We start from the raw sequence: 26,579 nt of genomic DNA, 5'->3' as shown, positions 1-26,579 counted from the left end.
GAGCAGGCATTTAGTTTTACTAGCGTTTAAGAGCAATTGGAGGCCACGGAAGGAGTGTTGTATGGCATTGAAGCTCGTTTGGAGGTTTGTTAACACAGCGTCCAAAGAAGGGCCAGATGTATACAGAATGGTGTCGTCTGCATAGAGGTGGATCAAGGAATCACCCGCAGCAAGAGCGACATCATTGATATATACAGAGAATATACAGAGAAAAGAGTCGGCCCAAGAATTGAACCCCCATAGAAACTGCCAGAAGTCCGGATAACAGGCCCTCCGATTTGACACACTGAACTCTATCTGAGAAGTAGTTGGTGAACCAGGCAAGGCAGTCATTTGAGAAACCAAGGCTGTTGAGTCTTCCGATAAGAATACGGTGATTGACAGAGTCGAAAGCCCTGGCTAGGTCGATGAAGACGGCTGCACAGTACTGTCTTTTATTGATGGCGGTTATGATATTGTATAGTACCTTGAGCAGCTTGAGCAGCGGCAGCTTTCCAATCTTTAGGAATCTCGGACGATACGAAAGAGAGGTTGAACAGACTAGTAATAGGGGTTGCAACAATGGCGGCAGATAATTTTATAAAGTGAGGGTCCAGATTGTCTAGCTCAGCTGATATATACGGATCCAGGTTTTGCAGCTCTTTCAGAACATCTGCTATCTGAATTTGGGTGAAGGAGAAGCTGGGGACGCTTGGGCAAGTAGCTGCGGGGGGTGTGGAGCTGTTGGCCGGGGTTGGGGTAGCCAGGTGGAAAGCACGGCCAGCCATAGAGAAATGCTTATTGAAATTCTCGATTATCGTGGATTTATTGGTGGTGACAGTGTTTCCTAGCCTCAGTGCAGTGGGCAACTGGGAGGAGGTGCTCTTATTCTCCATGGACTTTACAGTGTCCCAGAACTTTTTGGAGTTAGAGCTACAGGATGCAAACTTCCATTTGAAAAAGCTAGCCTTTGCTTTCCTAACAGACTGTGTGTATTGGCTCCTGACTTCCCTGAAAAGTTGCATATCGCGGGGACTATTCGATGCTAGTGCAGTACGCCACAGGATGTTTTTGTGCTGGTTGAGGGCAGTCAGGTCTGGAGTGAACCAAGGGCTATATCTGTTCTTATCTACCAAACCATTCACACACACACACACACACGCAGGAACACTTCTTTATCAAAAGAAGCCAGAACTGGGCCTTGTTGACATAGCAGGGTGATTGAGACTCAACTTGTGATTATGATACTTCCAAGAAAACGAACCCCTGATGTCATCCACCTATTACACCCACATATACACTGAGTGAGTGACACACGAGCGAAAGGTGCGGACAGACAGGAAGATAGATGGGCAGGCAGGCAGACAGGCAAGCAGACAGCCATAAACTATTAAGACATGTACCAATCACACATAAATGCTACAAACATAAACCATAATTATGGGGAATGTTTTTATTTACTGGTTGTAAACCATTTCCCCTCACCCATCAGCACCTGTGTTTTCACTTGCCACAAACCGCCACTATATAGAACTTTCACAGAGCTATGGCATCCACTTTTTTTCAATACAAACAGAAGGTGTGTGTGTGTGTTTATGTTTGGTTTGTGGAGTATGTAGAGTGTGGGTGAGAGAAGGCGCGATGGAGAGGAGAGAGAAAGAGGGAGCGAGAGGGGGAAGGGAGGGAACGTGTGTGGACATGAAGACTCAGTAGGGCCGCGGGACAGAGAGGGAGAAAAACATTAGTGGTTCAACAGGAATCGGATGACAGATCTACACACACATACATGCACCTCTTTCACTCACACACAATGTCCCTCTCACGAATCCCTCTCTGATATGGAGAAGAGCTTTCAGCAGTACCAGGTGTGTGAGTGAGTGAAAGGTGAGTGTCTGTGTGTGTTTATACTTGTGGGGACCAGAAGAATAGTAAACAAACAAATATTAGACCAACTGTGGACATGTTGTTAGTCCCCACAAGATCTTATGTTATTTCTAGGGGGTTTTGGGTTACGGTTAGAATTAGTGTTCGTTTTAGGAGATAGGGTTATTTTTAGGGTTAAGGTTTTGGGGTTAAGGTTAGGTTTAGGGGTTAGGGAAAATAAGATTTTGAATGGGACTGAATTTTGTGTCCCCACAAGGTTATTTATACAAGACTGTGTGTGTGTGAGAACCCGGTTTCATGTGCATATTCTTTCATTTTTCCTGTTTAGTGATCAACAATCCTCCTTCTCAGTACCCCTTTTTATGCAGAGTGACGGTTGGCAATGTCTCTTGACTGTATCCCTTCATTCTCACATTCACTGTGTCAGGACATTTTCCACATGAGGCCAGAGCTGCTGACAGAGTTTGGGAACATTGGGTATATTTGAGCGAGTCAGTCCTAGGCTCAGGTTTATTTAGCATGTCTAAGACTTACAGTATGTCTCAGGAGTTCTGGGGTTTAATGTTAGACACCTAGTCTGATACCATCTCTATAGTGTGTGCCTTCAGCCCCCAATGCCATCATTAACCAGCATGGAGCCCTACACCTGCATCTCTCCAACACACATACACACACATAATACTCTCGCATGCAATGTTTACAACATATTCTCACGCACAACTTGAACATTGATTGATACATCACTGCCATCTTGTGGCATTGAAACGTTTTGAATGCAATTGTTTTTCCAGAAGCAGTAATAGAAAAAAATACTTGTTAGTGTTACTAGTGTAGCAAAGGTAAATAGCCCATTTGCAGTGCAGTGCCAAACAGTGGTCTATATGTCATACTCAACAGCAGAATGTGCTTAATGGAATGTGAAGGTCCACTTCACTTTTATGTCAAATATGTTCTCTGACTGTGTTGTGTAGGCCTGGCTTCATGAATTTGACATGACAATATCCTGAGATTATGTCACAAAATTGTGCCATCTGTGCTGAGGAGGTTAGAGGTTGCCCCTAACCACTGATACAAAGTCAGATGTTTTCTAATCACCTCAATGATAACATTTAGAATTAGTGTAGAATAATCTGATCCTAGATCTGATGTTAGGAGAGCCTCTACCTTGAGCCATGCAACAACGACACTTGACACTACCCTACCGCGGACGCGCTCGAGCCAACACCACGCGACAAGAGTAGATACAAGATGGCGACCATTTTAGTATCAGAGGAATAAGTGCCTTGAAGGATAGGTATGGTACTTTTTCAATTTTCGCCTTTTTATTTATTTTTTTAAACAATTCGTGTCAGTTGTTATGGTGTACACATTCATCTGAAAACTAACTATTATGTTTGATAAACAATTCAAACCCTGACGCATTGATCCCTAACGTATTTAGACTTGGCTCGACAAGATTAGCTTTGTTGCTGCTAGCCATGTTACTCACCAAGTTAGCCAACAAACTAGTTGGATACTTTATTATTTTACTAGCGATTATGTTTAGCTATATTACGTTAGATACTCGATGTGTTTTTATTTAGAAGATACATACCGCCAGACAGAGAAAGAAAGCACAAGGGCACCTTAGGCGCGCGCACGAGCCTTTGATATCCTCCTCGATAAGTTTACGAGTAGGTTCTTGTCAGCAGTAACGTTAGCCGTGTTATAACTATAGATAGTTAGTGACATCAGGATAGAAGAAGGAGCGGTTAGTTACCAGTATTTTGGTGATATTGTTAGCTAGAGCTAGTTTTCAAAGTTATTTTGCGGGGACAATTTACCAATCTCAAGTGAGTTAACGTTAGTGAAGTGGTAAACACGTCCGGGAAAGCTTGCTAGCTAAATTATCTGGTTTGAAAACACAAATCTCGCGCTTTTTATCAGTGTTGACTGGGTAAAATGAAGCAGAAGCAAAGGGATGTCATTGCTAGTAACTGCCCACCAGATCTTTCGTGGATTAAAAAACTAAACAATGTATCACGATTGTTGGTGGTTATAAAACAACAATTGCATTAAATCACGAATGTCTATGGTCATAAAACCACAATTGCATTGATTACATGTTATATAAAAACAGTGGTCAAAGGGGTACAATGTTGACAGACTCAGTCAGGGCATTCCAGCCAGAAACTCCTTTAGTGGTAACAGCTACTTATTTAAATCACACGAAGGCAATCTGGAATGGTAAATAAACACAGTTAGAACTTGGACCTGTGTAGTCAGGGTTGGCGCTGTACTGTTTCTCCTCCTCCTAAATAGATTATAGATTGGTTCATGGAGAAGGGTAATAGTAGCTGGGACTGGCAGCCTCTGATCATCAAGTTTAGTTTCCCTTCTGATCATCCTATCCATCTCTTTCTCCATTCCCTTTCTTTATCCATCTCTTCTCTTGCCCCTTTCTCTCTGTAAGGCTGCCTGTACACATACAAAGGGTGCTCTACCCTCCCAGCTCAGCCCCCCTTTGTTTGCCAGGCTTAAGTCTCCCTTTGGCCCCATTGGGGGGTGATGATGATGGCGCTGAGACTCTAAAACAGGAACCCTCAACCCCATCAGTTTTCAAACTGTGCTATGGAAGTGCCTACCCCCCCCCCTCCCCCTCCCCATGTTCGAAAGCTAACTGGTTAAATGTGTGACCACAAATTATTATAAAGACCAGAATGGGTTGTGGGTTAAAAAGCAAGACAAAAGGTTTTGGTACAATTGTTTTCACTAACAGGCATCTTGTAAAACAAAGGATCTCTTCATACGATTTGGGTAAGGCCTCTACTGAGAAGAGATTAGAGATATTTAAAGAGTTTTGTACAACTGCCTTTCTCAATCAGTCTCTCTTCTCTTTCTTCCTCCCCAGAAAAAGCCATGCCATGGGACAAACCCTGTTTCTGAGCTCGCCATGGTGATCTGAAGCCCCAGTGTGGACGTGTCACATCCACACTCACCTACCCACAGACACACACACGGACTGAGCCACCCAGCAAGTGTGTGCGATGGACAGGTGTAAGCACGTGGGGCGGCTCAGGCTGGCCCCAGACCACTCCATCCTCAACCCCCAGAAGTGGCACTGCGTGGACTGCAACACCACAGAGTCAGTGTGGGCCTGCCTTGGCTGCGCCCACGTTGCATGCGGCCGCTACATCGAGGAGCACGCCCTGCAGCACTTCCTGCAGCATCGCCACCCGCTGGCCATGGAGGTCAACGAGCTCTATGTCTTCTGCTACTTGTGTGATGACTATGTGCTCAACGACAATGCAACGGGAGACCTCAAGCTGCTGCGCTCCACTCTCAGTGCCATCCAGAGCCAGCGCTACGAGGTCACCACGCGCTCAGGACGCACCTTGAGATCGGCTAGCACCCCGCCCGACGCCCCCCAGCCCTGCGGCTCCAGTGAACTGCAGCTGAGGGACGAGGACCGCATGTTCACGGCGCTCTGGCACCGCCGCCGGGCACTGATGGGTCGAGTGTTCCACACCTGGTTCAGCCTGACGGAAGGGGGGAAGAGGAGGGAAGAGGAGGAGAGGCAGAGAGAGGAGGAGGAGGAGAGGCGGAAGGAGTTGAGGGAGAGGAGGAAGACATTGAAGAGGCAGCTAAAGGAAGCGTTGGAGAGCGCCCCACCAAGGAAGAGCCACCGCCTGAGGAGAGCCAGTCAGAGAGCTGCTGCCGCCGCCGCTGTCGCCCCCCGCCCCACACGGACACGCACACCCAGCACCACTTACACACCCCAGTCTCCCCTCAAACCCCGACCAAGAACCCAGAGCCCCGCCACCCCCACCCCCAAGAGAATGGGCCGCCCCCTAAAACCCCGCGCCCAAACCCACTCGCTACTCAACCCCTTCTTCCTCCACCAAAGGCAAACCCAGAGCCTCCTCTGTCCGAGCCCTGACTGCCCCCTCTCCAGCCCCCCGCCGTGCCCCCTCCAAACAGGGCGACTCGCCCCTCAAACGGCGGCCCACTGTCACTCCGGGTGTCACGGGCCTGCGTAACCTAGGCAACACATGCTACATGAACTCCATCCTGCAGGTGCTGAGCCACCTTCACATCTTCAGGGAGTGTTTCCTCCGGCTGGAGCTGCTGGCCTCGGCCGTCCACGGCCAGCTGTTGGTTCCCAGCCCCGGGGGCCCAGTGTCATCCTCCCCGCTGGCCCAGAGGAGAGGCCCCCAGGTGGGCGTTGGGCTAAGTGGGGGGGCCTCCAGAGCCCGGAGTATGGAGCTGATTCAGCCCAAGGAGCCCAGCTCCAAGCACATCTCCCTGTGTCATGAGCTGCACACACTCTTCCAGGTGATGTGGTCGGGCAAGTGGGCGTTGGTGTCGCCCTTCGCAATGCTGCACTCGGTGTGGCAGCTGATCCCAGCCTTCAGGGGCTACGCCCAGCAGGATGCCCAGGAGTTCCTGTGTGAGCTGCTTGACAAGGTGCAGCACGAGCTGGAGAGCACAGGGACTCACATGCCACCCGCTGGTGTGTCAACCGGACAGAGACATCTCATCAAGCAGGTGCTCAGCGTAGTCAACACCATCTTCCATGGTCAGCTCCTCAGCCAGGTAAGAAAAAGAGAGAGGTACACACTCTCCCAAACACAGTTATACACAGACTGATACACAGTACACACTTTTATAATGATATAGACACACTTTTGTGATTCACCAGTCTGGACATGGATTAAAATGGATTGAAAAAGGGATTAAAAGGTTTTTACATTAATTAGTAGTGATCTTACTGGAGGGAGTTGGATGGGAGCTTTTACTGCACAATGTGTGTGACTGTTACCACATTTATGTCTTGATAGTAATATAAAATAAATATATATAAAATACAATATGTCAAAAATGTATCTGTCTAAATGTGCTTGGCTCCAATCAAGAAATGGGGACATTTCAATGGCAGATCAACACATTCTGAAGCTCCGTCATTTTAAAAGTTCATGGAAGGGTAAATCCATTTTGAATTCATTAACTTTTCGACAGAACCCCTTTTGATTTGAACGAAACCGTACATACTTGCCCATTGTAGAACGGCTCAGAAATGAACTTTTTGGACCTGAATGCAAAAACACTCGACAAGTGTTCAAAGTTGACTCCTTTTGCATACCATACCATGAGACATCCATGTCTTCATCAATGGAAAAGATAAATGGTTGAGATTTCTATAATTTAAAAGTTTACAAAAAGGGTTGTCAAACTACTATAATGACTTGATTTTTGTTTTGTTATTGACTTTTAATTTTTTTTTAACCTCTTAACGTACACTACCATTCAAAAGTTTGCGGTCACTTAGAAATGTCCTTGTTTTCCATGAAAACATACATGAAATTAGTTGCAAAATGAGTAGGAAATATAGTCAAGATGTTGACAAGGTTATAAATAATGATTTTTAATTTAAATAATAATTGTGTCCTTCAAACTTTGCTTTTGTCAAAGAATCCTCCTTTTGCAGCAATTACAGCCTTGCAGACCTTTGGCATTCTAGTTGTCAATCTTTTGAGATAATCTGAAGAGATTTCACCCCATGCTTCCTGAAGCACCTCCCACAATTGGATTGGCTTGATGGGCACTTCTTATGTACCATACGGTCAAGCTGCTCCCACAACAACTCAATAGGGTTGTGATCCAGTGACTGTGCTGGCCACTCCATTATATTCCCTAAATGGTTATTGCATAGTTTGGAGCTGTGCTTTGGGTCGTTGTCCTGTTGTAGCAGGAAATTGGCTCCAATTAAGTGCCGTTCACAGGATAGGGTATGGCATGGCAAAATGGAGTGATAGCCTTCGTTCTTCAAGATCCCTTTTACCCTGTACGAATCTCCCAATTTACCACCACCAAAGCACCCCCAGACCATCACATTGCCTCCACCATGCTTGACAGATGGCGTCAAGCACTCCTCCAGCATTTTTTCATTTTATCTGCTTCTCACAAATGATATTCTTTGTGATCCGAACACCTCAAACTTAGATTTGTCTGTCCATAATGTTTTTTTCCATTCTTCCTCTGTCCCGTGTCTGTGTTCTTTTGCCCATCTTAATATTTTATTTTTATTGGCCAGTCTAAGATATGTATTTTTCTTTGCCACTCTGCCTAGAAGGCCAGCGTCCCAGAGTCGCCTCTTCACTGTTGACGTTGAGACTGGTGTTTTGCGGGTACTATTTAAGGAAGTTGCCAGTTGAGGACTTGTGGGGCATCTGTTTCTCAAACTAAACACTCTAATGTACTTGTCTTCTTGCCCAGTTGTGCACCAGGGCTTCCCACTCCTCTTTCTATTCTGGTTAGAGGAAGTTTGCGCTGTTCTGTGAAGGGAGTAGAACACAGCGATGTATGAGATCTTCAGTTTCTTGGCAATTTCTTGCATGGAATAGCCTGCAGTTCTCAGAACAATAATAGACTGACGAGTTTCAGAAGAAAGGGTTTTGTTTCTGTCCATTTTGTAATCGAACCCACAAATGCTGATGCTCCAGATACTCAATTAGTCTAAAGCAGGCCAGTTTTATTGCTTCTTTAATCAGAAAAACAGTTTTCAGCTGTGCTAACATAATTGCAAAATGGTTTCCTAATGATCAATTAGCCTTTTAAAATGCTAAACTTGGATTAGCTAACACAACATGCCATTGGAACACAGGAGTGATGGTTTCTGGTAATGGGCCTATGTAGATATTCAATTAAAAATCAGCCGTTTCCAGCTACAATAGTCATTTACAACATTAACAATGTCTACACTGTATTTCTGATCAATTTGATGTTATTTTAATGGACAAAAAATGTGCTTTTCTTTCAAGGACATTTCTATGTGATCCCAAACCTTTGAACACGTAATCTCTGACTTCTCATTTCTGAATATGTTGTAGCTTAGACCCTACTTTACCCTAAGCTACAACATATGTAAAGAGGCAGAGTTTACATGTTTTTAGGTAAAAGATGTAAAAGGTTCCAAAAGTTTTATATATACACTACCGTTCAAAAGTTTGGGGTCACTTAGAAATGTTAAAAGGCTAATTGATCATTAGAAAACCTGTTTGCAATTATGTTAGCACAGCTGAAAACTGTTGTGCTGATTAAAGAAGCAATAAAACTGGCCTGCTTTAGACTAATTGAGTATCTGGAGCATCATCATTTGTGGGTTCAATTACAGGCACAAAATGGCCAGAAATAAAGACCTTTCTTCTGAAACTTGTCAGTTATTCATGCTCTGAGAAAGTAAGGCTATTCCATGCGAGAAATTGCCAAGAAACTGAAGATATCGTACAACGCTGTGCACTACTCCCTTCACAGAACAGCGCAAACTGTCTCTAACCAGAATAGAAAGAGGAGTGGGAGGCCCCGGTGTACAACTGGGCAAGAGGACAAGTACATTAGAGTGTCTAGTTTGAGAAACAGACGCCTCACAAGTCTTCAACTGGCATCTTCATTAAATGGTGCCTGCAAAACACGTCTCAACTTCAACAGTGAAGAGGCGAATCCGGGATGATGCCTTTCTAGGTAATTTGCAACATTAACAGTGTACACTATATTTCTGATCAATTTGATGTTATTTTAATGGACAAATGTCCTTGTTTTTGAAAGAAAAACACATTTCTAAGTGACCCCAAACTTTTGAACAGTAGTGTATATATAAAAATAAAAAAATAGTTTCACAACCCTGTTTGTAAGCAGTTTAAATGATATCAAAACTCAACCATTTATCTTTTCCAGTGATAAAGACATGAATGTCTCACCCTGTTGGGTGGGGTATGCAAAACTTTGAACACCTTTAACTCCTGAATGTTTTAACATGTACGGAAAGGTTTGTTTAAATCAAAAGGGATTGAATTCAAATCGATTTACCCTTGAGTGAGTGTGACTGAACGTGTGTACTTTCTGCTTCGGTGTATGTGAAAGAGAGGAGTGTCTTGAGTTATCTGAGCATACACCCACACCTGCTCTTTCCTAACAAGGGGGTGAGTGTGTGTGTGAAGGGGGGCAGTGTTTCTAAAGCTGTGTATCTCAGACAATCCAGTTCCTGTGTGTGCTACTGCATTAGTTAGCTCAGCTGCCCTTGGCTTGCCTTCACACAACTCTCTCTCATCCTCACTTTATACCCCTAACTCTCTCTTTCTCCCTCTCTCTCTGCCCCGCCTCTTTCTATCGCTCTCTCTTCTCTTCCCCCTCCATCAGGTGACGTGTCTTGCATGTGACCACCGCTCCAACACGGTAGAACCCTTCTGGGACCTATCGCTGGAGTTCCCTGAGCGTTACCACAGCAACAGCCGGGAGAGCGCAGCGCAGGTCTCGTGCCAGCTGACGGAGATGCTGGCCAAGTTCACGGAGACCGAAGCCCTGGAGGGCAACATCTACGCCTGCGACCAGTGCAACAGTGAGTGACCGAGGCACACATACAAAAATGTACACAGTGAGCACACACAAACACATTCATTCAATGGTATGATTGTTAGAGGTACAATAATTTTGCCAAAGCAGTTTGTTTTCTCGATTACATTTTTTAAATAATAATAATAAATTCTGTCTCTGCATGTCAAACTACCATCCAGTGCTATAGTTAGACTGACTATTCACATTCACACAGCCCTGTCCAGAGCATGTGAGCGGAGCTGGAGCAGAGCGTGCTGAATTTGAATGGAGCGTGGCGCGAGTTTCCCAAAGACTGGAGTGTCGGCCTTCTCGCCCACTCCAATTTCGCTCCAGTAGTGCTCACTTCACAAGCTCAGGGCATGCCCGGACCAGCATGCATTTGTAGTCTACTTGTGTGCTGCTTTAGCCCCTTGCTTTAGTTACTGTTATCTAGTATGCTATATATTTTCAGAAAGGAACTGATATAACACACAGGTGAAAAATCAAGGTGCCTTACAAAGATGAGGAGGACCAAGAGCAAGAGGGGGAGGGCAGTGATGTTTGGGGTCCACAACAAAAAAATCACTGTGGAATCTGAAAAGACAGGTATCCCGAAAGCATGATGGTGTAATTAGTAGGTGCACATGCTAACAGAAAGGAACGGGGTTGGTAGCTAGCTAAGTGTGTCATTGTAGCAAAGTATTTATAAACCAAAAATCAGATCTCTTAACCTCTAGCGACGAGCAATCCCGTATCCGGGAGCGTAATCATAGCCTCAAGCTCATTACCATAACGGAATGTTTCCTATTCATGAAAATTGCAAATGAAATAAATATATTCAAACACAAGCTTAGCCTTTTGTTAACCTCTTGAAACTCTGGGGGCAGTATTTCATTTTTGGATGGAAAACGCTCCCGTTTTAAACAAGATATTTTGTCACGAAAAGAGCTCGACTATGCATATAATTGACAGCTTTGGAAAGAAAACACTCTGACGTTTCCAAAACTGCACAGATATTATCTGTGTGCCACAGAACTGATGCTACAGGCGAAACCAAGATGAAATTTCAAACAGGAAATGTCCCAGATTTTGAAGGCGCTGTGTTCCAATGTCTCCTTATATGACTGTGAATGCGCCAGGAATGAGCCTACACTTTGTCATTTCCCCAAGGTGTCTGCAGCATTGTGACGTATTTGTAGGCATATCATTGGAAGATTGACCATAAGAGACTACATTTACCAGGTGTCCGCCTGGTGTCCTCCGTCAAAATGGGTGCGTAATCTCCAGCTGCATGCATTTTTCCATGTGGTTCAGAGGAGAAACCAAACTTCCACGAATGATATATCATCGAATAGATATGTGAAAAACACCTTGAGGATTGATTCTAAACAACATTTTCTCCTACACAAATAATCTTTTTGGAAAAACTGAACATTTGCTATCTGAGAGTCTCCTCATTGAAAACATCCGAAGTTCTTCAAAGGTAAATGATTTTATTTCAATGCTTTTCTTGTTTTTGTGAAAATGTTGCCTGCTGAATGCTAGGCTTAATGCTATGCTAGCTATCAATACTCTTACACAAATGCTTGTTTTGCTATGGTTGAAAAGCATATTTTGAAAATCTGAGATGACAGTGTTGTTAACAAAAGGCTAAGCTTGAGAGCCAATATATTTATTTCATTTCATTTGCGATTTTCATGAATAGTTAACGTTGCGTTATGGTAATGAGCTTGAGGCTATGATTACGCTCCCGGATACGGGATTGCTAGTCGCAAGAAGTTTTAACAACACTGTCATCTCAGATTTTTAAACTATGCTTTTTGATAGCCTAGCATAGCATTGAGCCTAGCATTCAGCAGGCAACATTTTCACAAAAACAAGAAAAGCATTCAAATAAAATAATTTACCTTTGAAGAACTTCGGATGTTTTCAATGATGAGACTCTTAGTTAGATAGCAAATGTTCATTTTTTTCCAAAAAGATTATTTGTGTAGACGAAATAGCTCCGTTTTGTTCATCACGTTTGGCTAAGAAAAAGACCGGAAAATGCAGTCACTTACAACGCCAAACTTTTTTCCAAATTAGCTCCATAATATCGACAGAAACATGGCAAACGTTGTTTAGAATCAATCCTCAAGGTGTTTTTCACATATCTATTCAATAATCGATCAGTGGTGGCAGTTGGCTTCTCATCAGAAGCAAATGGAAAAATACTGCAGCTGGAGATTACGCAATAATTGCGATGGAGGACACCAAGCGACCACCTGGTAGATGTAGTCTCTTATGGTCAATCTTCCAATGATATGCCTACAAATACGTCACAATGCTGTCGACACCTTGGGGAAGCGACAGAAAGCCTAAGCTCATTCGTGGCCCATTCACAGCCATATAAGGAGTCATTGGCATGAGGCGGTTTCAAAAAATGCGGCACTTCCTGATTGGATTTTTATCTGTTTTTTTTCTGTAATATCAGTTCTGTGGCACTCACAGACAATATCTTTGCAGTTTTGGAAACGTCAGAGTTTTCTTTCCAAATCTGTCAATTATATGCATAGTCGAGCATCTTTTCGTGACAAAATATCTTGTTTAAAACGGGAATGTTTCTCATCCAAAAATTAAAATAGCACCCCCTATATCCAAGAAGTTAAACCCCCTAAGGTCTCTATATGTGCCCTGTGGAATTCTAATTAGCATAATACAAAAATCCCCATAAAAATCTGTTAGTTTTTTTTTGCATTGGATGCATCTCCATCCACTGCATCTGCCTATGTCTCATTTCCGCACCTGCGGTGACAGAGCTAGAGCGTGTTTCTCACCATGAGGCATCCCGAAAATTGGTCTTCACACAAATCGTCTGTAGCGTGTGAACGGTTTGGCCCACAAACTATTTTGACCCCTCTCACGAACATGATGGTGTTCTCCGTTTTGCTCTACGACCCCCACAAACAGCTTGGGACTCGTCTGAAGTTGGTACAGCCGATCTGCCAACTTCTAACATCCAAACAGTTTGGGCTACACACTAATATGACCCTTCTGTGCGAAGGTGAGACTCTCACGAACAAGTCGGTTGTTTTGCTCTAAGACGTCCACAGGCCTTTCAAGACTCGTCTGAAGGTCCCCCGGTACCAGATGGAAAAATGAATGGAAGTACACTACCGTTCAAAGGTTTGGGGTCACTTAGAAATGTTCTTGTTTTTAAAGAAAAGCACATTTTTGGTCCATTAAAATAACATCAAATTGATCAGAAATACTGTGTAGACATTGTTAATGTTGTAAATGACTATTGTACCTGGAAACGTTGGATAAAAAAACAATGGAATATCTACAGAGGAGGCCCCATTATCAGCAACCAACAGTCCTGTGTTTCAATGGCACGTTGTTAGCTAATCCAAGTCTATAATTTTAAAAGGCTAATTGATCATTAGAAAACCCTTTTGCAATTATGTTAGCACAGCTGAAAACTTTTGTTCTGATTAAAGAAGCAATAAAACTGGCCTGCTTTAGACTAGTTGAGTATCTGGAGCATAACCATTTGTGGGTTCGATTACAGGCTCAAAATGGCCAAAAACAAAGAACTTTCTTCTGAAACTTGTCAGTCTATTCTTGTTCTGAGAAATGAAGGCTATTCCATGTGAGAAATTGCAAAGAAACTGAAGATCTCGTACAATGCTGTGTACTACTCCCTTCCCAGAACAGCAAAAACTGGCTCTAACCAGAATAGAAAGAGGAGTGGGAGGCCCTGGTGCACAACTGAGCAAGAGAACAAGTACATTAGTGTCTAGTTTGAGAAAGACGCCTCACAAGTCCTCAACTGGCAACTACATTAAATAGAACCCGCAAAACAACAGTCTCAACGTCAACAGTGAAGAGGCGACTCCGGGAAGCTAGCCTTCTAGGCTGTGTTCTTTTGCCCATCTTAATCTTTTATTTTTATTGGCCAGTCTGAGAGATGGCTTTTCTTTGCAACTCTGCCTAGAAGGCCAGCATCACGAAGTCACCTCTTCACTGTTGACATTGAGACTGGTGTTAAATACATGTATAAAATAAAAATAACATGTTTGCTGATCTTTCTTATATGTCTCAGATATAGGACAGACATTTCAGAACAAACTTAATTTAGTTTCCCCCCTCCCCAAAAAATCTATCTGTTCCATGTAGTGAATCTGTTATTCATTGTGTTTGTATGGCCTAATAGCAGTAAGGCTATTGTTTTGATACTTAAAATTTCAAATCAAATAGCAAATGTATCCTTGGTATGACACTTAAAACAATTCCATTTAGCTTAGTAGAACCCCACCCCAGCTTAGACATGGTTTAGACTGTTTAGTGGCAAAAATAAGGGGTTAAAAAAATATATAATAACTCATGTTTTTCCTGATCTTGTATCTCTCAGATATAGGACAGACACTCAGATATAGGAGATACACTTCAGAACAAATTTCCTTTTGATATTTCTTCAGGAACTATCTGTTCCATGTAGTGAATGTTATTCAATGCATTTGTATGGGCTAATAGAAGTAAAATCAAAAATATTTTTTCATAAAATTATAATATATTTTTGTTATAGTTCAACGTGTGTTCAAATTCCAAATCAAATAGCTAAATGAGCCCGTGATGCCCGGGGTGACCAGTGTAGAACCACCTCGCCCGGATTAGACAGGGCTATAAGACTCTTATGGGTTAAATGTTTAGTTAATTTTTGTTCTATAATCTATACAATAGGCCTGGCATATTATCTCTTTCAAGGAGGTAAGCACTGCTCCATGAGCGCGATTTCCACACGCTCAACTCCTCACAACTCTGGCCCTGTCTGAGGTGTCCCTCTAGTGTGCAAGTTTAGTTTTACAGTGTGGGTTAATGCTCACTCTTGTCTCTAGGTAAGCGGCGGAGGTTCTCCTCCAAGCCCGTCATCCTGACTGAAGCTCAGAAACAGCTGATGGTTCACAAACTGCCTCAGGTCCTGCGCCTGCACCTCAAACGCTTCAGGTACTGACCGCATGATGACCATAACATACCCATGCACCTCAAACCCTGCAGGTAACCATTGAGCACATAGCAATTGCTCAAGAACCATAACACAACCATGCATTTGAAACACTCTAGCTGTCTTATTTGGTGATTTGGTCTGTTGACGTGTTCGTTGAGTGTTCTGTGCTTGTGATTGGTCGTCAGGTGGTCTGGGAGAAACCACAGGGAGAAGATTGGGGTCCACGTCAGCTTTGACCAGCTCCTCAACATGGAGCCATACTGCTGCAGAGACCCCTCCCCCAAGGGCTCGCCATGCTCCAGTCCCACCCCCGCTGGCTCCCCGAGCCCCAAACACTTCCTGTACGAACTGTCCTCTGTGGTGATGCATCATGGGAAGGGCTTCGGCTCTGGCCACTACACTGCCTACTGCTACAACAAAGAAGGAAGTAAGAACATCTCTCACTCACACGCAAAATGCATTTTTACGTAAAAATTACAAATCCAAAGATGACACAACCTTCTCTTGATACATTTTCATGGAATCTACCTACAGCTAATACCCATTCTCTTCTCCTTCTCCCTCTCTCAGGGTTCTGGGTCCACTGTAATGACTCTAAGCTGAACGTGTGTTCTGTGGAGGAGGTGTGTCGCGCCCAGGCCTACATACTCTTCTACACGCAGCGCTTCACTCAGGACAAAGACAGGCCTCTATAGGACCAGAACCCACTGAGCCCCGCCCCAATCCTCCTCCTTTGTACCTCAGCAGTCCAGTGACATGTCATCATCAGCATTACCACCACCACCAAAACATCTCCACCCCCCTCTCTCACACTCTTTCTTTGTGGGCATTTTATCTCCTCTGGGGGAGGAATGATTCATTGTATCATTATTTTTCTAAGAGAGACACACTCATTTTTTTTTTTTTTGGTCTTTGTGAATTTCTTGTACATGTTGTTTATATGGGTTTTAAAAGAAAAGTCAAACGTGTTTGTGTTTGATAGTGTATAGGTTCATTTTATCAAGAGTATCAGCCAAGTTGTGCGTTGTATTATAGACACGCCTTTACAGGAGTAGAGACAGACTTTGGCCAGGTGTGACTGTGTAATCTGTAGTTCAGATTTATTCAGGTGTCAACCTTTCTGCTCTTCTGTGCTCTATTTTTCTTTTTCTTAAACGATTTGAATCAACTAAAATGTTTCCACAGCCACTTTAGACAGTTGACCAAGGGATGTCAGTCAGTCAAATTCTCAAATGGAATGTAGATAATTCCCTCCATAAATAGTCTTTAGAGTTGAACCCTTTTTGGTTTGCCAAGAGATGGAAGGGGGAGACAACTCACTCACTTCTATTTTCTGGTTCATATACAGTCAATGAACTAAGCAGGCCAGACCCAGCTGCTAATGCATTGGTGCCTATGGGAGAGCCACCACTTATTGGAATGGAACAGTGACATTTAAAAAAAGAAAAGGTAAACAGCCTGAGTGGGACATCTTAATTAATCCACCATCTTTGGTATCGCTCTCTCTAGTAAGTCTGGTCGGTCAGGAAATGGTTCATAATTAACTACTGACCTCACGCCAAAGCACGAGGGAAATGTTTAAAAAGTATCTCAGATTCTCCAAAAACAATTACAGAACATTTGCAAGATATATTCTTTGACTGGTTTTGGGAAATCTATTTTATAACCAGTTTCCAAAGGGATGTTTGTTTTTAGCTGAATCCTGCCCTCTGTCTTCAGAATATAGATGTCTTTTGTGGTGCTGGTGCTTTTAGGCTTGTTGCCTCCTAACTTTTGGTTGGTATCCCTACAGCAGAAACAAGTGTCATAGAAAAGTGCCCTTCGTTATCAGAACATATCTATTTTTGTAGTTCCCTTGCCATAAGTGTATTTGGTATCAGTTCTTTGTAGCGGACTATAAAATGCAGTCTCACCCAGGCCAGCATTTAGAATATTGAATGTATTTTTGTGTACTCGGACATTGAGGATTTTTCACAAAAGTTGTTTAAAAAAAAACAGGGCCACTGACTGTTAGATTTTTTTATAGTTTTGTAATTGATTCCTTCCCCCCCAGCAGGTCTGACCCGTCTCGTGTGTGTATACCAGCATATGTGTTCACACAATATAGTTGGCTCTGTATAATGTAAGTATAAAATAGCCAGACTGATGCAAGTAGATCCTTGCTGTGTGTTCAAAACTGTACGCGTGTGAGAAAATATCTCCATGCTGGTACTAGCTTAACTGCTCAACCTAAATGCTGTTCATCTCTAGATTCACCTTTTGGGGAGAATTCAAAGCACATTTCCACTTCATCCTTTTTTCTGTCCGATATGTTTGTCTGCATTGTGCTCATACTGCCTCGGGTGTGTTGTACATTTATGGAAGTGATACTATGCAAATTCTTACCTCAATTTTTATAGAATTACCTCAAAATGAGAATATATTTTCATTTTTCTAAGAAAACGTGTACTTTTTTAAAAATCCACACCACGCTGTAGCCCTCACAATTTCCTTTCACTTGTCTAAATAGGGCATACATAATGGCTGCCTCAGTGGATTATGGGGAAAGAGGCTGCCTACTAGACTTGAGATTTGTATATGACGCTCCTGTCTCTGCCCTAACAATGGTAGTCATCCCAAAAAGCAGGCAACAAGCTTAGGTCCACAGTAAGCTCATAGAAATGCTTTTGTGAGAGTGAAATCTCTTGCTTTGCCTCTTCCTCTCTGATAGAATCTACTGGAGGCCTGCAAGCTTGTGAAGGAACAGTGGGCTCCCGAGTGGTGCAGAGGTCTAAGACACTGCATCTCAGTGCTAGAGGCATCATTACAGACACCCTGGTTTGGAGTCCCATAGGGCGGCGCACAATTGGCCGTCATTGTAAATAAGAATTTGTTCTTAACTGACTTGCCTAGTTAAAGGTTGAATTTAAAAAATGTATCCAACCCCATCGGCCAATCAAGGAATACAGAGCAACATTTTTTATTTCAATACTTTTGTTCTTACAAAAACATTTCCAGGGCATTCAAAATTAAGCACTACATTTGGGTACATATAGTGGCAGCAACCATTTCAAAGATATTTTACAAATATCTAAGAAACAAATACTGGAGGAGCAGAGTCTCCTCCCTGTAACATGAAGCCAAACATACAGCTGTAGATGTGTGGTTGTCTAGTCGTCATCGTTCCCACCCAGAACTCAAAAAAGGGGAAGTTGTACAATTTCAGGGTTCCGAAGAGCAATCGAGTGACTAGGTCCTGTAGGGTCAGGCTGAAAGACTGCAGTAAGGGTCAGGAGTTTTTCCTGATTAGGACACACTAGGCCCTATGCATACTTGAGGAGGGTACTTATTTTGGTAAGGAAAGGTTTGTTTCTTCACGTTCTAAGCAGTTAAACTAACAGTTTATTTGAGATTATATGGCTGTTCTGGCTTCAATGTCACCGAAATAAAAGAGGGGAAAAAAGATTCAGCCGCTGCTACGTAAGCCAGTCTCTCCATGCTCGCTCTTAAATAGCGGTAAAAATGCATTGTGGGGGTACCTTACAGCAGCATTTTTCATAGCCCTTACTGGCTGCTCTGCCAAGGTGGGAGAAATGAGAAGAGACCAAAGCAAGGTCCTGTATTTAGATGCTGTTTTTCTGTTAGAGTGCCGGCAGATGGTTCAGTGTGTCAATTCTCTGTATTGGAGTAGAGGGGTTGTGGTGCGGTTTGAATGAGGTTGGGTTCAGTATTCAATAGTCGTCCCCTCGGCTCACCACCTCCTTGCAGGTGGGCCTGAGCAGGATGGTGTGCTCGAACTGGGCGGTGTAGGAGCCCTTGGTGTCGCAGAGCGGGGGGTAGGGGTCCACGATTCCCAGGTCGCACAGGTTCTTCAGGGCCATCAGGTACTTGCTCTCCCCCAGCCGGTCCAGCCAGCGCCGGCAGAACGCCAGCGTGCCAAAGTTCTCGTTGATCACGTTCAACAGGTGCTTCGCCCGGGGGAGTCTGGGGGGAGAGAGGGGTAGAGATAGAGGGTACAACCTCTGTGGAATACACAGTCCAGTGTTCACACAGGCAACCAACTTACCTGATTGGGACGTGTCCCACATCAAAGTTTTTCATGTAATGAGAACACTCCATGTCATCATGGACCACGCCCTTCCCTGTGCTGCCAAACGTCTCGATTGCGTACACCTCTCCCTCCTGGTCGTGCAAGAGAGGGAATCAGTCATAAAAAGGACACTTATTGGGGTAGGAAGACACTGCTGCAGTCAAACAAATACAGGGGCAGTCAAACGTGTGTTACAGAAATTCCTTGATCATCGACGACACCAATTCAGGCAAGCAGGTATTGTGTTACTGACTAATTGGACCTGGCTCGGTTCCTAAGCACACCATTAACTCAGCATCATTACTCGGTCACCCTCCCACAGCACACCATTAACTGAGCATCATTACCCGGTCACCTTCCCAGAGCACACCATTAACTCAGCATCATTACTCGGTCACCCTCCCACAGCACACCATTAACTGAGCATCATTACCCGGTCACCTTCCCAGAGCACACCATTAACTCAGCATCATTACTCGGTCACCCTCCCACAGCACACCATTAACTCAGCAGCCCTCTCTAACCTTGCCTCCCTATCTCCCCCCTTGCTCTTCAAACGCTCAGTAAGACAGATACACACCTCCATCCTGGTAGCTTCCCCTCCTTTGACAATGGGGACAGTCTTGCCGGCATGTATCCTGTACTGGCCAATTGAGTGGCCGTTCAGGTTTCGGATTGGCTTCACTGGAAATTATTCAAATTAACATTTGTGAGGAATTATCTTCAATCATAAATTACAACAAATTCACTGTGTGTGTGTGATTATATATATATTAGAGGTCGACCGATTAATCGGAATGGCCGATTAATTAGAGCCGATTTCATGTTTTCATAACAATCGGAAATCTGTATTTTTATTTATATATATATTTTTTAATATACCTTTATTTAACTAGGCAAGTCAGTTAAGAACATATTCTTATTTTCAATGACGGCCTAGGAACGGTGCGTTAACTGCCATGTTCAGGGGCAGAACGACAGATTTTCACCTTGTCAGCTCGGAGGATGCAATCTTGCAACTTTACAGTTAATTAGGCCAACGCAATAACGACCTGCCTCTCGTTGCAAGGAGCTCTTCGTTGTGCGTCAAGCATTGCGCTGTTTATTACTTCAAGCTTATCAACTCCCGAGATGAGGCTCGTGTAACCGAAGTGAAATGGCTAGCTAGTTAGTGCGCGCAAATTGTCGTTGTGTTGCTGGTTCGAGCCCAGGGAGGAGAGGGACGGAAGCTATACTGTTACACTAGCAATACTAAAGTGCCTATAAGAACATCCAATAGTCAAAGGTTAATGAAATACAAATGGTATAGAGGGAAATAGTCCTATAATTCCGATAATAACCACAACCTAAAACTTCTTACCTGGGAATATTGAAGGCTCATGTTAAAAAGAACCACCAGCTTTCATATGTTCTCATGTTCTGAGCAAGGAACTGAAACGTTAGCTTTCTTACACAGCACATATTGCACTTTCTTCTCCAAAACAGTTTTTTCATTATTTACTTGAGGCTAAATTTATTTTATTAATGTATTATATTAAGTTAAAATAAGTGTTAATTCAGTATTGTTGTAATTGTCATTATTACAATTTTTTTTTTTTAAATCAGCCAATTAATCGGTATCTGCGTTGAAAAATCAGTCGACCTCTATATAGTAGCTCAGTACCTTGGTATGTTTTTCCGTCAATCTCCACCTCGTACGACTCCATCACTTCCTGAATTCTCTCTCCAACGTCACAAAGACGCACGTCGATTCCAGCACACTGCAGAATGATGAAGCATGATTAAGATGAGACTGAACACCTGAACTACACTTACTTCAAATTCTATCAATGTCGGACCTTGATTCCAGTATTGGTGGCGTCTCTCACGGCCTCCAGCAGTTTGTCATACTTTGGGTTGAACGTGACGGTGAAGGCACAGTCAATAATCCGACCTGAAAACACAGTACGAGTGAGCACAGCATCCTACATGGTCTGAGTGGTTAGTTGTGTGTTTATATGCATTTGTATACGTTTATGTGTCGAGTATGTTTTGATGTGTGTGTCAGCTGAACCGTGTGTGTACTGTGGCAGGGGTGTACCGTTGATGTGTGTTCCGAAGTCGATCTTGCAGACGTCGTCGTACTGCAGTACGGTGGGGTCTCCTGCGTTAGGGGTGTAGTGAGCCGCACAGTTGTTCAGAGAGCAGCCGGTGGGGAAGGCCAGGCCTGCATTCAGACCATTCTCCTTGATCAACTTCCTGGAACAGTTCTCCAACCGCTCACTGAAACAGAGAGATTGGTTATACAGAAAGAGATGAGAAATTGATAATGAAGGGATGAAAGTGCAAGAACGGACATATGCAAAAGATAAAATGCAAAGGAAAAAGACTGACAAATAGAAAGAATAGGAAGCAACATCTCAGCTGTGAAGATGATGATGAAGGCTCACCAGATGTCGATCATGGTCATGCCAGGTTTGATGAAACTGCGGACGTGCTGGCGGACCTGCCTATGAGCCTCAGCAGCCTGTCTGAAGTCGCTCCACACTTCCTCGTTGGCCTTGTCCAGAACCCGCTTCTCTTCATTGGTGGTCCTCCACGCCGCGGTACGCCTGCACCAAGGGGAATCAGCAACAAGGTTAGCGGTCAGCACACACACACACACTTCTTCCCATCACTGTGTATGAAATTCACAAGGGGAATCAGCAATGAAGTTAGAAAACACAAACATTTTGTCCTTGCACGACCACCCTGAAGGTTAGTGCCCACGTATACCGTAATTGCTGGACTATTAAGCGCACCTGAATATAAACCGCACCCACTGAATTATTAAAAAATATGTATTTTGTCCATAAATAAGCCGCACATGTCTATAAGCCGCAGGTGCCTACTGGTACATTGAAACAAATGAACTTTACACAGCCTTTAAACGAAACACGGCTTGTAACAAAAATTAAACAGTAGCCTACCAAGAAAGTCATTGGTCACTATCTTCCTCCTCCTGTGCACTGAAGCCATCTCCTTCGGTGTCGGAGTTGAATAGCCTCAGAATTGCTTCATCCGATGTTGGATCGTTTTCATGGTCGCTCTCGTCACTTTCATCCGGAGGCAAATACCCCGCTAGGCATATGCTGCCCCTTCAACACGCAGCAGTCCAGCCTTTCGAAACCCGTTGATGATAGTGGATTTTTTGACAATGCTCCACGCTGTCAGGACCCACTGGCAGACTTGACCATAAGTTGCTCTTCGCATGCGGCCTGTTTTAGTGAAGGATTTCTCCCCACTTGTCATCCAAGCCACCCACTGAACAAGGAGCGCCACCTTAAATGCACGATTTACACTGATGTCGAGTGGCTGCAAATACTTTGGGCCATCTGCTTTTCTTCCCTCTGAAAGCTGTTGTCTTTTTGCACTGAGTCAGTTCCTCACGCTGCTTTCCAACGTCTTATCATCGACTCATTAAGGCCAAGCTCCCGTGCAGCAGCTCTATTTCCTTTTCCAATAGCCAGATCGATCACCTTCAACTTGAAAGCTGCATCATATGCATTTCTCCGTGTCTTTGCCATGATGAGGGTGACAAAATTACTACCGTAATCAGAATGATGGGAAGTTTGAGCGCGCTCGATTTACGTCACATTATGTGACGGTGCTCAGTTTTTTGGCGGCATGAATGTTGTGAAAGCGTGAAAAATCCATAAATTAGCCGCGTCATTGTATAAACAGCGAGGTTCAAAGCGTGGGAATAAAGTAGCGGCTTATAGTCCGGAAATTACGGAACATCTTACTCCCGCACCCAGCATCGTGACTGAGGGGGGGATCAATGCAAGCATGGCTAGAGGATAAACCAAACTGAAATTATGCTGATGACGACAACAGTGTTTTGGGTGTTGTTATAGCTGCAATATGTAACTTTTTCAGCAACCTGACCAAATTCACATGGAAAAGTGTGTCATAGATCTGTCATTCTCATTGAATGCAAGACTAAGAAGCGGTTGATCTGTTCTATGTGCGATATTTCTATGCTTCCGGTTAAGTTTTGTTATTTACTTTCAGTTTTGTATACCAGCTTCAAGCAGCTGAAAGCACAATATTTGGGGTTATGAAAATATATATTTCACAGCAGATAAGATTGTACAATGATTCTTGACACTATACTTGCTTGTTTTGTCACAAACTGAAATTAGGCAAACTATTGGAATTTTAGGAACCAGGAAATGGAGGAGTGATTTCTGCATAGCGCATCTTTAAGAGCCCTTTATGTCAATGAGTTTCACATCAGTGAAGAGATCCAAGGTGAAGAACCACCCTGTCACTTCTGTTTGATAACCACACTGACAGATGCATGTATGCCAGGCAGCACTGTTTATTTTAGAACAAACTCAAATCTCCCGCCCCAGTCTCTCTGGTAGCTACCAGTTTGTGTTGAAGGTTGGACAGGTATAGCATGATGATCAGAGGAGCTGCCACTCTAGTATAACACAGTGCTGGGGAAATAAGAGGCTGGGCCCCGCTTCCACACTAGCCAAGTACAAACCACACACCAAGCCAAGAGTAGGTGTTTTGTGAGATTGTGTGTATGAACCTTACCCATCCTGTAATGGGGGGTATTCACATTCCTGACCGATGGGGAAAACGCCACTTGGATACAAGTCACAGATGGGCACAGACGGAGGGTCAGTCTGAACTTTGGCTGTGAAAGACCAGAAGAAACAAACAGTCACATAAGCGCTCATTACTATTTCATTAACTATCTAGAAGGTTTGAGTTGGAATTCCAGAGGTGACACAGCAATATTCAGGGAAAAGTCAAACGTGCCCATTAGCCTGAGGACCTGAGGGGGGAGGCACTCAGATGGGTGCAGGGTTATGGTTATGCTTCAGAGTGCAGCAGTATGGCAGAGAGGCAGCCAATCATATCCATCACTAGATCATAGTCTACTCTCCCATTGCACCATATACATGACCAGACAAAGTGAAAGCCATAACTTAAGTGTCAAATGAAATAAGATCAACTCACGTCCTTTCTTCTTTTTCTTCTTCTTCTTCTTTTTGCCTGCCGAGTTCTCCCCCTCGTCTCCATCTGAGAGAAATAGGGAGGAATTTGAAGTCATTAAGTCATATTCAAATGTCACACAAGAGTTTATCAGCTCCCAGCAAGCCATGTATTGGTTGGTGCGCATGTAGTCATGTGCGAGGTCATCTCTGTGCTGTCCTTAAGGGTCAGACATGCGGATGGTTAAGGTTAAGGGTGGTTAGGATTTGGTTCACAGGCCACAACAACAGGACTGAACCCTGCTCAGCTGCTCCACAGCAGGGTGTGAGGAGCCATGGTTGGAGCTCGGCCCATGTGGTTCTGGGTCAGGGGCTGTCTAGTACTAGGCTACGGTAGAGTACTGTTACGATCTCTTACCATCCTCCCCGTCTTCTTCTTTCTCTTTGTCCTCCAGAGCCTGCTTCTCCAGCTGTTGTGTCATGTCAGCCACTCCATTGCCCTCAGCCTCGGTGACGGCTACTGCAGTCATAAATTGCAGAGACAGATACACATGGGTGAGCTCATTCTATACATCTTACTAACCCCGACATGTCGGCCGTGGCGACCACAGCTCCATCACACACACAACAGAGAGCATCCAGGAGGCCAGAGGGACGGGAGGATGAGAGATGTGTTATGTGCGTGCAAGGGAAGGCACTGTCCAGTGGGGAAGTGATCCCTTTGGACTGTGGACAATGATCCCATTCCGCAAAGTGTATCCCCGAGGTCAGGGACTTGGCAGGAGAGGGGAGAGTATTAACATCTGTGTATAACCTTGGGGGACAGTACACGCCCACGCAGCTAAGCCTGCTTTACTGATGTAAACACACACATTACAAGCTAAATGTTGTGTATGTCAATTTAAAAGGGGCAACTGTCTGACATCCTTTGGAATAATTCATGCGAACTGTAGCTAGTTGAGCTTGTTACAAGAAGATGGGTTGCTCGAAATAGCACATGCCGAGGACAACGTTGTCAGCAGTGAGTACGCAGAGTACAGTGCGCATGCTGTCTGAATCAAACAGTATCTTGACGTTTCATAGCTCGCTAGCAGGCAGCGGGGCAATCATTGCGGTCAATCATGTGTAACTAGTTAAGTGTTAAATATAAGTTTTTATGAAACATAGTTACAACCTCGACCATGGAAGTCTATGGAATCAAACTGTATTCTGGCGTTTACGTTATGTAAGAAAGCTAACGTTAACATAACAGCATTCCACCACACATTACGAAACATCAAAACTTGGTTTTGAACTTGCTAGCGACTTGTGGAACCTGCCAGCAAAGGACTATGAACTGCGGTTAAGCTAGCAAGATATCTAGCCAGCTAACTAACTACTAAGTTTGCTTGTATGACTTTTTCCGTCTGCTTACTGACATTTCGGCCTCGTGGTCGGATTGACAGAAGTATCGCCCCATGCTTAGCTATCGAGCTACGGGTGTGTTATGAGAGCGAGGCGTGTTTCATAAGGCCTGGCGCACGATTCACAAGGCACACTCTTCCCTAGGCACGCACGGCTCAGCGGTAACTGGCCTGTCTGTAACTCTTACCGGGGCCTGCCGACTTCTTCTTCTTCTTTTTCTTCTTCTTCTTGGCTGTTTCCTCGGAAGGGTCTACCTCCTCTTTCTCTTCTGCATCTCCGTTCAGGACCGTGTCTTCTTCGAGCTTCACCTCCGGTACCTTCTCCTGCACCAGATCCGCCATGATTGCAGGCGTTAGTGGAAAAGGAAGCGCGGTGGTTTGTGGGTAAGCTGAATGAGAAACTTGCAGATTCAGCTGAGCGCGTGCTGGTGCTCAGCTGAATGCAAAATTGTTGTAGGAATTCATTCATGGCTCACCATCACAATTATCCTAAAATATGTATCCCCAGAGACAAAATAATATACACAGTAAACAGCCCGATTTCAACAAACCTGGTTAATGTGTATTAACAACATGTACATGTATGTTGTACTATACATCTTAATAACCTTTATTTTTATTATTACGACTAAGAAAAATATTGGCCGCTAGATGGCAGCATGCATTAATACTAGGTGACAAGGGATTTGGAGAAAGGACAATACATTTCCATACACTTATTCCAGCAGCAGGAGCAATTTAATAACCGTCAGTCACCACACAACAAGAACTCTATTGCTACCAGCTTCCAAATTCTCTCAAGAATAGTCGACTCCATGCCCTAGGCTCCTTCCCTGATCTGGGAGCACTGGGAAAGCCAGATGAGGAAGCAGCAAATCCCAAGCAGTACGCTTCCACCCTTTAGTTTCACCATTAATTTGAAGTCTCTGGACATTAAG

General features: G+C 44.0%; 2 protein-coding genes across 3 annotated transcripts; one reads left to right on the top strand and one right to left on the bottom strand.

Moving 5' to 3' along the window:
* The first annotated feature begins 3,042 nt into the window (after positions 1 to 3,042).
* Positions 3,043 to 17,640, top strand: LOC112214189 (ubiquitin carboxyl-terminal hydrolase 44). Of its 2 annotated transcripts, XM_042297990.1 has the most exons (7): positions 3,043 to 3,157; positions 4,754 to 5,685; positions 5,798 to 6,438; positions 10,039 to 10,237; positions 15,090 to 15,198; positions 15,385 to 15,626; positions 15,770 to 17,640. In XM_042297990.1, exons 2-7 carry the CDS (start codon positions 4,890 to 4,892, stop codon positions 15,892 to 15,894), a joined length of 2,112 nt encoding a protein of 703 aa, XP_042153924.1. In that variant the 5' UTR covers positions 3,043 to 3,157; positions 4,754 to 4,889; the 3' UTR covers positions 15,895 to 17,640. The 2 variants fall into 2 exon arrangements, with proteins under 2 accessions (XP_042153924.1, XP_042153925.1); XM_042297991.1 differs by lacking the exon at positions 3,043 to 3,157 and having other exon boundaries at positions 4,873 to 5,595; positions 5,762 to 6,438.
* A 502-nt stretch (positions 17,641 to 18,142) lies between these two features.
* LOC112214188 (methionine aminopeptidase 2) lies at positions 18,143 to 26,012 on the bottom strand. Its single transcript, XM_024372769.2, has 11 exons — positions 25,830 to 26,012; positions 24,657 to 24,758; positions 24,264 to 24,326; positions 23,835 to 23,937; positions 21,698 to 21,859; positions 21,349 to 21,530; positions 21,107 to 21,201; positions 20,932 to 21,028; positions 19,849 to 19,952; positions 19,245 to 19,360; positions 18,143 to 19,162 (listed from the first exon to the last, which is right to left on the bottom strand). Exons 1-11 carry the CDS (start codon positions 25,981 to 25,983, stop codon positions 18,910 to 18,912), a joined length of 1,431 nt encoding a protein of 476 aa, XP_024228537.1. The 5' UTR covers positions 25,984 to 26,012; the 3' UTR covers positions 18,143 to 18,909.
* Positions 26,013 to 26,579: the final 567 nt, after the last annotated feature.

The sequence above is a fragment of the Oncorhynchus tshawytscha genome, linkage group LG15, assembly GCF_018296145.1.
Source record: "Oncorhynchus tshawytscha isolate Ot180627B linkage group LG15, Otsh_v2.0, whole genome shotgun sequence".
NCBI classification, from domain to species: Eukaryota; Metazoa; Chordata; class Actinopteri; order Salmoniformes; family Salmonidae; genus Oncorhynchus; species Oncorhynchus tshawytscha.
This window is presented reverse-complemented; position numbering and strand designations above follow the sequence as displayed.